At 61.8% G+C, this 11,058-nt stretch overlaps 1 protein-coding gene across 1 annotated transcript; it reads right to left on the bottom strand.

Annotated features, from left to right (window-relative positions):
- Positions 1–872: 872 nt before the first annotated feature.
- On the bottom strand, positions 873–10,767 carry LOC104332832 (gap junction beta-5 protein). Its single transcript, XM_075438149.1, has 3 exons — positions 10,715–10,767; positions 3,244–3,355; positions 873–2,038 (listed from the first exon to the last, which is right to left on the bottom strand). The coding sequence occupies exon 3, from the start codon at positions 2,012–2,014 to the stop codon at positions 1,199–1,201; it is 816 nt and encodes a 271-aa protein (XP_075294264.1). The 5' UTR covers positions 2,015–2,038; positions 3,244–3,355; positions 10,715–10,767; the 3' UTR covers positions 873–1,198.
- Between the last annotated feature and the right edge of the window lie 291 nt (positions 10,768–11,058).

The following is an 11,058-nucleotide window of genomic DNA, read 5'->3' on the forward strand; positions in this document are numbered from 1 at the left end:
CTGTTTTGCTCGGGTGTTTTCCTTGGGCTGGGCAGGAAGCGCCGGCAGCCCACAGCGGGCTCTGCCTGCCCGGCCAGATCCTCACTCCCGCACTTTGCCATGGCTGCTGCTGCACCAAGCACGTGCTCTCGTCCCACTCAGCTAATGAGCGTTATTAATGATGATTGCCTCAGTCTGACACGGCCCTAACACTTGCGGTGCAGCTTGCGCAGGGTGGGGGAGGCGGGGTGCCCCAGTGAGGGGTTCCCTGGGGATCTCCAGGGTGCCCGTCCCGGCTGGCCCCTCTCTCCCACCACCTCCACGCTGGTTTGGAAACTCGTGACATGTTTAAATGGCTCCAGCCTGTCCCCGGCAGCAAAGGGGTCTCCTGCCTGCTGGGTGCACCTGCCTGTGCCCAGCTGCCCATCTTAAATCAAGAATTTCTTTATTTTTTTTAAAGCCAGGGAGCACAGGGAGATAATCACGCTGTCCTCCTCACTCACCTGCATCCAGTGCCTGGTGACTGCAGCAAGAGTTTTGCCACTGACTTGCTGGGTGCAAGGACAAGCCCTTCCCCAGGCAGCGCAGACCTCGTAGCACCCCATGCATCCCAAAAACCGCCCACCCAGCCATGGCACTCCCACCCCTGGCCAAAGCCATTGCTCATGCCCAGCTCCAGGGGCTGCTCCGGTTTCCAGTGGCTTTTCTCCAGCAGAATGGAGCCTCCAGCCAGTGGTTTGCCAACTCAGCTGGTCCAAAGCCAGCCCGGAGCTGCCCGCGGGAGCGATGCCTTCCTGGGGGTGACGCAGCCCTGACTGCCCTCTTGACAGCGTTGTGCCCGAGGAGCAGGAGAACAACGGCTCTGGCTATCAATTCGTTGTGACAGAAATTTTTATTGACTGCAAGGACGTGCTCAGGACCAGCTAAGCCAGCCTGGCTGGGACGGGCTTGACCTCCAGGCACCGCTGCCTGTTCACAGCCGTGGCGGAGCCGCTCGTGCCTGTTGGCTCTCCAGGACCACACGAGTGTCCTGCAATGCTGGGTTTACCCCGGGCTCGCAGCAGAGCGATGCAACGTGCCTTCCCCAGGGCAGGAGAGGCAGAGAGCCCGACTCTGAGGTGCTGCCACCCCCCACACTCCAGGGGCAGGGGGACGGAGGAAGGCGAGGAGGAGGACGGTGCGGGGCAGACGAGGGGCTCCTGCCTTCCCCTGGGCAGCTCTAGGGTTGATCCTCCTCCCTGGGCAGCATGCCGGGGCTGGAGGCCACGGTGGGGACGGGGGCTGTGGGGGGTTTGTAGTCTGCCCCGTGGAAAACCTGTCCTCCCGCGTCCACAGGCTCGGCGCGGGGCAGCTTGCGGTCCCGGCTGAGCCGGCGGCTGGTCAGGAAGCTCTCGCAGCACCGCTTGCCGATCAGGTAGGCAGCCTCGATGAGGCTCAGCGCGATGCAGATGCAGGTGGTGATCACCATGAAGAGGGTGAAGATGTTCTTCTCGGTGGGTCGGGAGATGAAGCAGTCCACCACGTTGGGGCAGGGGGGCAGCTCGCACTTCACCACCCGGGGCAGGGTGTAGTTCTTGTAGAAGCGGTAGAAGATGTAGAGGAAGACCACGTCCACGCCAGCCTTGCAGACAAGGCTGAACAGGTAGGTCCACCACAGCCCGCCCCGTTTCTTGCCGGGGTTGGTGTAGATGCGGTGGCAGCCATCCCCTCCGGCAGCACGGTGCCTCTTCTCCTTGCCCTCCCGGTAGGCCACGTGCATGATGACCAGAAGGGATGGACAGGTCACCAGGATCAGCTGCAGGGCCCAGAGGCGGATGTGGGAGACGGGGAAGAAGTGGTCGAAGCAGACGTTGCTGCAGCCCGGCTGCTGCGTGTTGCAGTCAAAGTCCTTGTGGTCATCGCTCCAGACCCGCTCGGCTGCCACCACGTAGACCAGCAGGCGGAAGATGAAGACGAGCGAGAGCCAGATGCGGCCGAAGGCCGTGGAGTACTTGTTGACCCCACTGAGGAGCCCTTCGAACACCCCCCAGTTCATGGTGCCCCGATCCCGTTAGCGAGCCTGGGAGGAGAAAGACAGTACAGTCACATCGAACAGGCAGCGAGAGGTCCCCGTCGCAGCACCTGCGTGCCCCAAAGCACTGCCTCCCACTTAGGTGGCCTCAGGGACCATCTCCCGCCTCTGCTTGCACACAGGGACGCGCACCAACATGTGTCCCGGCACAGACCTGGTCTGGGCAATGCGTCTCCAAGGAGCACCGTCCCCCTCTGCGGGGTCCCACCAAAGCTTGCTGGTTCTGCTGTGGCCAAAGCACCCTTCAGCCAGCGCCCACCACAGTCCATGCCCAGCTCAGCCCTTCACCACCCTCCACCTCCCGCTCCATCTCTCACCTCGTTGCCCAGCTATGTTATTAATTTTCCTTGCGTTGCCAGTCCTGGCCCAGGCAGACGACAAAAGGAGCAGCCGGGCCATGACTCATCACGGCCACGTCCTCTCCCATCGCTGGAATCTGCCGCTGCCTCCGCTCCCCAGCGCGGGAGGAGCCCGGTGCCGACACACGGTGGGCACGGCGAGGGGACACCATGGAGCGGAGGCAGCGGGCGAGCTGGGGGGGCTGCACAGCCCCAGGCAACACCGAGGGGCTGACCCAGGGCTTGGTGGCCGCAATAACTGATTTTCATCAGCTCAGAGCGATCTCAGCCCATGGCAGCACCAGGAACCTGAGCAGCCGGTTTGCCCCTGGATTGCATCGCGCCGGGTAAACGCACCCCACATGGCGCAGGGCCGCAACCAAGCGGGACCCCCAGAGCTGTGCTCAGCACCCACCCCTTAAACATTTTACTGATCAGTAAAATAACAAGAATCCCGCTCACTGGTAGTGCTTTTGGGGGTGAACACACCCCGCTGCTCCGCACAGCCCAGCCCGTGCAATGCGCCTGCTCGCGGGGCTGCAGTGGGTGCCGATGCTCCCGGGGCACTTCCCTCCCGTGGGAGCTGGCAGCTCCCATCTCGATGCTCCCCGGGCACTTCCCTCCCGTGGGAGCTGGCAGCTCCCATCTCGCCGGGGCGATCCCAGGGGACACGCACACAAACAAACCCCAGATTCCTCCTTCCCCGTGCTCTCTTCTCGCAGCGGCCCAGGACGTGCCCATCGCCCCGGCGTCGGGTCGGGTGCCACGGCGTGTGGCAGCTGCCCCGTCCCCAGCCCCAGCGCTGCTGGCCCAGGGCTGGGGGCTGCAGCAGCGCAGCGTTCCCGTGCCGCTTACCTGCGGGGCGTCCGTCCCGAGCCAGCGCGGCTGCCGGTGGGTGCTGGCCCGCAGCGGGAGCGCATTGCCCGGTGCGAGAGGTGCGGACGCCGCGTGAGTCATCGCCGGGCTCCTGGGAGCGAGGAGGAGGTTCCGATGGGGCAGGGACGGGCGTCGAGCAGAGCCCCACGTGTCCCGTCGGCTGCCAGGTTTCCTGGGGTGAAGGACTGCGCCGCAGCGTCAGGGGCCCAATCCTGCTGCTGTGCTGGGGTGGGCTGCATCAGCTGCTCCACAGCAGGGTGGGTGCTTGGGGTCTTCTGCACCAGCGATGCCAGGGTGCCCAGCATGAACCGGGGTCCTGTCCGGTCCTGTCCAGTCTTGTCCCCCCCTCCCTGTGCCCATCTTTGCTCGGACTTGCAGGGGTGACGTGGCCAAAGCCCCAGAAGCCACTTCCTGAGACACCCAGAGCTGCTCAGCCAAACACCTCCCTCTATAATCCTTTTTTACTCAAACTTTGCACCATGGCAACAACTCCAGAGCCTTTAACCCTCCCCACCTTCTGACGAGTGGGCGGCAGTTGATTATCTCCCTGGGAATTAATTAACCACTTTCCCTGCGCTTCCCTCACCTGCAAGCCGGCACAACCCTCCTCCCCAGCACCCCCTCCCCGTCGCCAGAGCCCAGGAGCCCTCCCGCGATGAGACCCTCACTCAGAGAACCCCCTCTTCGAGACCTGACCCCCAGCTTGCGGCTTGGGGGTGCGGCGGGGAGCACAGAGCAAGGGTGGGGGTCCCAGGAGTGGGTGCTGCCGCGTGGGGTGCGAGAGCTCAGGTGCAGCTGGAGTCGTCTGAGGTGCAAACACACCTCTCGTTTGCAGTTCTGCTGGGTTTTTAAAAAAAAAATGTAGAGAAACAAATCTAAACAGCTGTAAAGTAAATTACCACTGTTTGCAGATGGCTCCAGGGAAGAGTTCTGCAGTTTGAAATCAAACAAGCCCATTTTAATTTATTTTTTTTTAACGTGTCTGTGCGGTGGCTGTTTCGGGAGGGGGGTTCCTGGGGGCTGCTGCAGGGAGGGCACGGAGCAGCACCCATCCCGCTGGCACCCAGCGCTTGCTGGGGGGGACGTTCTGCCCCAGGCGTGCAGGTGTCTGAAGGGGCCCTTCTGCCTTGCTGCTCTCTGGGTTAAAATCCTCTCTTTTGGGGAGCTGCTGGACGTGATGGGCAGTTCCGGCGGGTGTTGGGCTCCAGGCAGAGCACCCCTCCACCGCTCCACAGCACCCAACGGCCCTCCTGGGAGTGCGGGCATGGCCACCGCGACCCCACCTCGTCCCCCTGCCCGGCTCTGATGGCAGGAGGAGAAGGTGAGCAGCTTCCCTCCACCTCCCACCGGTCAGGGCTGCCTGGCTGAGCCGGAGCGGAGATCAGCCCTGGCTGCCTGGCAAACACCTGCTGGAAGCACGAAAAGAATTAAACAGGCAGGGAGAAAAACTGAGTGAGGTGCAGCAAGAGGCAGGAGCTGCTCTGCCAACGTCTCTCCCTCCCGAGCAGCAGACGGGGCTGATGCCGGCCAGCGAGAGCCATGACGGGCAGCAAAGCATCTCGCCGCCCGTCCTCTGCCCCTGGGCTGACGGGCACCCAGCGCCTGCCGCCAGAGCTGCCGTCCCACCGCTGCGGTTTGCTGGAGAGTCCCGTTTCCCAGAGGCTGGGGGGGTGCTGAAGGCTGCACCCTCCGCCAGCCGAAAGCAGCCAGCCCGCGGCGCTGGGGACACGGAGGTGTGTTGATGGCAGCACTTGTATCTTCCAGGAACAAGCCCCATTAGTATATTTTCACTATGACATGAAATATTAATAACACTTTGCATTTATATAGCATCATTCATCCAGGAGTCACCAGCCGAGCTGCTGACATGAATCAAACAGCACAGCCAGCTCCCAAGGGGGCAGGTGAGCAGGATTATACCCATTTTCCTGCTGTGCACATCGAGGCACAGCGTTTCCTCCCGGGCACTGGTGCTTTGTGCCGATGCCCGTCATGGGTGAGACCCCCAGTGCTCCTCTGCCCACCGTCAGAAGATGCCACCGCTCAAAAGCTCACGGGGCCGCCTGCCCTGCATGGGGCATCTCTGTGTGGCCCACCCGCTTGGCCGGGAGTTTTGCTGTCGTCAGACAGAAGCTGCTGCAGAAACACAAAAGGCTTCCTTGGGTCACTGGCACGTTGCTTTTCCTTGAAGGTTTTGGAATTGCAAGAAAAGTTTTTCCACTTTGTAAAACAACAACAACAATAATAATATTCAGAGCTTTTTTGGTCCCTTCTGTGACAGATTTTGCAGACGTGGAGCACAGCAAACCTTGTGCCTGTTACTTCACCCCTTCAGCACAGCTGGACGCTGCTCCGCTCTCCGGGACGCGAAGAGCATCGCTGGGTGATACTTCAAAGCATCTCCTGTCCTTCTGCCAGCAGCTCCTGCAGGCTTTGCTGCCCAAGGTGGGCAGGAGCCAGCGTGTCACCCGGAGGGACGCTGTACGGCTGGCCCAGGAGTGTTTCTGCTGGCTGCTGCAGCCCCTACCCCAGCAACCCAGCTGCGTGAACGACCTCGGCGTTGTTAATTCACCTGCGGCAGCAGCAGGGCAGTTGGGCAGCAGCACGGTCCCCGCCGAGCTCGGGTCCCCACGGCTCTCCACGGCCGAAGGCTGAGCCCCAGGTGGGCGCAGGCAGCGGCCGCAGCCCCACGCCACGCGGGTGACAGGTTCCATCTCCCTCCAGCGCATCTCCAGGCTGGGGGACCTTTGCTGCGGGCGCCAGCAGCCCGGCTGCGGCGTGCCGGGCGGGGGCTGTTGGCTTGGGCTGAAAATCACCGTCAAGGAAGGAGGGATGTTCTACATTCGTGCTGTGAAGAGTGAGCTGCCTGGGTGCTCTCTTTGGAGCAGGACCCCACGGGCACACGGCTGCTCTCCAGGACCGTCTGCTGAGCTTCACCAGCTCCAGGGACTCGCAGGGTCCCAGCAGACCCGGGGCACCGCGATGTCTGGGAAGGTCCCGAGGTCTCTGCTTTGCTTTTACTCCGGTGAAACCACCATCGACAGCTGGGAAAAGTTTGATTTTCTGAAAAAAAAGTCGACCTGTGGCAGTTTTGGGGGCCACAGCGCAGCCACATGGGACCAGCAGCCGCTGCCGGGTGGCCCTGGCTGGCGCTGAGCCGCTGCCGCTCGGCTGCTCCGACGCGAAGCCGTGCCGGTGTTCAGCGAGGGGAGCCGTGCGGTGCGGCCAGGAAACCTGTCAGCCCACGGACACAACGCGAGGGCCCCTGCGGCACGAGAGAGCGAGCAGCAAACCAGTGGGGAGAGGGCTATTTTCATCTTATTCGAGAGCTTTATCCTCAAACCCTCCTTCAGGTCTGTAGCACAGGATGACTGCAAAGGCTTTCACACTCTGACTCCGCAGGAATCGCTGCTGCTGCCGGTGCCGTTGCACGCAGATGCTGGTTAGCAGGGTGGAATCCCACTATTGATGCTGGATAAATATGAAAAAATAGGTGCTGGGTGCAGGCACGGAGCGGGGGGCGAGCAGGGGGGAAGCGCTGTTTGCACAGACCCGCCACCGGCTGCACCGCTGCTGTTCAAAGAAGCAGGCACCTTGTTTGCAGATAATTAAAAACCCCAAACAGATTAGTGAAAACTAAACACACAGAGCAGGCTGGATGCCGGCTAAACCGCCAGGAGACCCGCGTCAGCCGCCGTCGCTCCTGCAGCCACACCGCTGCGTGCCTGGGTCAGCCCCGTCCACGGCCCGTGGCTCCCCGACGGGCTGCACCCTGCTCCCGTCCCGGGGGTCCTGCGGGCGGTCGGCACCTCCCCACGCTGCCAACGCCTTGCAAGGCTTGCAGACCCCCCAGGGATTACCTTGGGGGGCTCCCACACCTTTTTTTGGCCTCCAGCCCTGGCAGGGAGTGCCAGGAACGGGTGGTGACAGGTCCTGCAGATGCTGGTGGCTGGGGGACACGCGCTGTGGGACTGAGCTCCCACCTCCCAGCAGACGTGAGAAGAACCAGCGCAGCCCCAGCACCACAGCGGGGGGCTCAGCAGGAGGGGAGGGGGGCGCGGGGGCTTCCAACCCTTGTTTTTAACAGGTCCCAAGGGGCCCTGGGGAAGTTCTCACCCAAGGTGCTGCTGGGGAAGGAGGGAGGCTACAGTGAAAGGGAGCACGGTGAGAAGGTGGCACTGCTAACGAGGCCGACGGCAATTAAACCGCTCTGCTGGCACAGCAGAGGTGAGGGCAGTGGTGCTGCCTGGCGAAGGCACCTGGACCCAGCGGCACCAAACGGTGCCAGGGCCGTGGTTCTGCTGCGGCTGGACCTGTGGGTACGCGGGGCGAGGGGTGCCGTACCCCCGGCACCCACCACACCGGCTCCCAGCCCCGAGGCACGGAAAGGACCCTTCGCTGCCCCGTGTCAGCACCAGCCCCGAGCTGCCCAAAGAGCCGCCGGTGGTCACGCTTCCCTGGTGGGGATGGTGGCCTGCAGACATGCTGGCTCTGTTCAGAATGTCTCCCGTGGCAAACCCATCTTCGAGGACTGTCTGGACGAGGGCAGGCAGACCCTCCGCAGCCCAGCCTGGGAGCAGCCATCTAACATGGCCAGGACCCATTAATCTGCTGATATTTAGAAGTGAGACTGCAGGGAGTAACCTCATTTCTAGGGAGAGCTTAATTAATCACGGAATCAAACTGACTCGAGGAGACGCTTTGCTACCGAGGAGATAAATTCGCATGGTCAGTGGTGGCTGAGGACGGGGATGGGGTTAGCAGGGACCTAAATCATGGCAGCTGATGGTGGTGAGCAGAGCAGGGGACAGGGTGAGCTGGGGGACAGGGCACGCCTGGCTGCAAACCCTTTCTCTGCGCTGGGAAGCAAGCGAGGGGGGCACAGAGGGGAGATGCTGCGGTGGCACTTTGCCTCTAAGAGGGCAAAAATAAGAGCATTCCCAGTCTGTGCAGACCACGTCCCTGCAATGACGCCAAGGGAAGAAGGCAGAGGGCAAACTCACAAGCTGGAGGGGACCGTGGGCAATAACCCGGCCCTAAAACCCAGGCAGGGAGGGTCAGGGTCTCGGGATGCTCCCCAAAGTGGGAGCAGAGTCCAACCCAGCCTCAGACCCTGCTGACTGCTGCGAAGGGGCCCGGTTACGGCTGTGTTGGCTTGTTTGGCCAAACAACCATCGAGCAAACGACATCCTTGCCCTTGCCGCTGACCTTGGCGGCGTTCAAACGGGCGACCTCCAGGTCAAAGTCTTTCTATCCTATTACCAGTCTCCTGAGTCACGCCTGTCCCCCGGCAAGTTATATTCTTCTGAAATGGCAGCTAAACGGGAAAGAGGTCACGCTCCCAATATGGTGACAATAGGACATGACAGCACTTTTCTGAGTGATTAAGCCTCAGGTGATGTCGGGGCTACGACACAAGTGGCTGAAGGCTGAAAGACTTTAATCACCCTGGACATGTCATTGTATCCTCACGCTCCATCCTGCCGGGGTGGGCGTCCAGTGCGAAACGGAAGAAACAGAAAAAATAATCAAGCCCAACCTGCGCACTCACCAGTTAGTTATCCGTGCTGCAGGTACCGCTGTTAATAATCAGCTGGAGCAGCCTGTTGGCCCTCAAAGACCATTCTGTGATAAATAAGCTCTGATGCCTTAAAATCAGTGTCTGGGGCCGCCGGAGCAGACGCTAGATGGCATTGGGAGAACGCGCCGTGCGGCGCCGGACGCCTGCCCTGGAACAGTCTGGCAAAGCAGAGCAGAAAACTCAGGATGACGGAGCAGAAAATGTCTCTGCCGGGGAGAGGCTGCCCGCTCACCTTCAGCCTTGCACCAACCTTGCGTCGGGGCGACTTCCCGGGGATGAGCATGGCAGCGTGGTGGAGCTCACGGTGCTCAGCCGCTTTGCTGAGCTCAGAAAACAGTTTCTCCCAATATATGTTATTTTTTTTTTAATAAGGAGCTGGGGGCTGGACCCCGCTGGCTGCTCCCTGGAGCCCGGCTGCCCCGGTCAGCACCCATGCGGGGCTGCGCGGGTGCCTGCTCGGCCGGGTGTGTGTGCAGCCGGCCGCCCCGCACAAGGGATGGCTGCGTGGAGCAGGGCTCTGAAGTGAGTTCAAAGCTGAACGCTGCTGCTGACCTGTCCCTCCCCTGTGACACCAGAATCCTGCCAGCTCCCCTCGCACCAAAAGGAAGGGCTTTTTTTACCAGCAGACAGAGGAGTCCGTGGGGGAGCGGGGAGTGGGGACTCGGGGGCTGCAGCCCCACAGCCAGGCAGAGGCGTCAGGCACAGGAAGGTGGCCGAGGGTTCACCCTGGAGAGGGCAGGGGACGGGCAGCTCTGCTTGGCAGGGGAAGGCAGAGCAGTGCCAGGGGCTAAGATGCCCCAATCCACCCCAACTCGGTGCCTTGGGAACCCCAGCAAGGCAGACCCTGCCTGCCACCCGCCGTCCCTCTGGCCTGAAGCGCCTGGCCCTGGGCTGATTTGCCCCAAGAGGTCTCTGCCAGGGACAGGCTCTGCATCAGCCCAGCTCGGCGTTTCGCCCCGGAGTGGTGTTTGCAGCTGTAGCCTCCAGCCAGCTCGGGGCTGTGACAGCGATCAACCCCTCGCTCCAGATCAGCCTACCAAGGCCTGCCTGTCTGTCTGTCCATCCACCCCTCTGCATCTCGCTCACCCCCTCACCTGGGTGCGTCGGGGTTTATTTGTGTCACCACAGCATCCCTAGGGCCGGTGTGGACTGGCCCCTCCTGGGAACAAGCCTGGGAGATTCCTAATGGGGCGGCTCGCTGAGCCCCCCTGACCTGCAACGCTGGGTTGGAGCCAGAAACTGTTTGCAGCTGCCACGATCCCGTTTCGCCTCCTCCCACCCCGCAGGGCCAGCGTCCCCTTCCCCCAGACCACCTCCCGCGTCCCCACCGAGCCCAGCCGTCTTCTGTGCTTTGCCTCCCGAGCGCTGCATCGCGCAGGCAGCCCCACAGCCCCCGTACATCTCCTGAGCGCAGCTCGCTGCCTTCCAGCCAGCCCCGGCCTCGCAGCCCGCGTCTCCCCTCTGCGTCGCTGGCGGCAGACGGCACGGCACATGGCATGGCACTGCCGCAGCCCACCCGCTCCTCCCCTCCCAGGGGTACCCCAACAGCCTCCAGCCCTCTGCAAACCAGAACGGCCGGGCTTCGCGTCGCTCTGCTCGCGCAGGGGAGAGCTGCTGGGGTGATGCTGCTGTTTCTGGGGTGCAGGCTGCTCTCCCGCCCCAACCTGCCCCTGCACCCCGTCCCGTGGGGCTGGGACTCCCCCTCCCCTGTCCTCCCTGCCCGAGCAGAGCCAGAACTCCAACACCTCTGCCACAGAGCTCAGATTTGTTTGGAGATCTCTGCCCGGACAGTCTGACACTACAGCATTCTTCCAAAGGCTACAAACTTGCTCACACCCCAAGAAAAATACTACATTAATATCAACTCACCGCCTCCCATTTAATTTGCCTGCACCACTCCCGGGGACTCTGGGCAGCGAATGTGCGAACTGAACTCTGAAAAGGGCCCAGACTTGGCTCAAAGCAAGAGTTTCTGCATCACCGTGTCTTAAAATGTCAGCACTTTAATTAGCTGCCATCTGAAGCTGGAGTAAGTCTGTCTGGAAAACAGCTAGCAAACTGTTTTGCCCCTCTCTGTTTTCAGTTTGGGTTGAGAAATTTGTTCAAGCTGACCTTTTTCCTCCCAGACCCAAAAAAAGTTCCCAACCATATTGGCATTTCCTAAAAATAGGACAAAGCATCCCCCCGCAATACCAGCCAGCTGTAGGGATGAT

The sequence above is a fragment of the Opisthocomus hoazin genome, chromosome 17 (genome assembly GCF_030867145.1).
Source record: "Opisthocomus hoazin isolate bOpiHoa1 chromosome 17, bOpiHoa1.hap1, whole genome shotgun sequence".
NCBI classification, from domain to species: domain Eukaryota; kingdom Metazoa; phylum Chordata; class Aves; order Opisthocomiformes; family Opisthocomidae; genus Opisthocomus; species Opisthocomus hoazin.

What these genes read in the sequence shown, in the direction of transcription:
- LOC104332832 (XM_075438149.1), bottom strand. Translation starts at nt 2,014, where the DNA reads ATGAACTGGGGGGTGTTCGAAGGGCTCCTCAGTGGGGTCAACAAGTAC.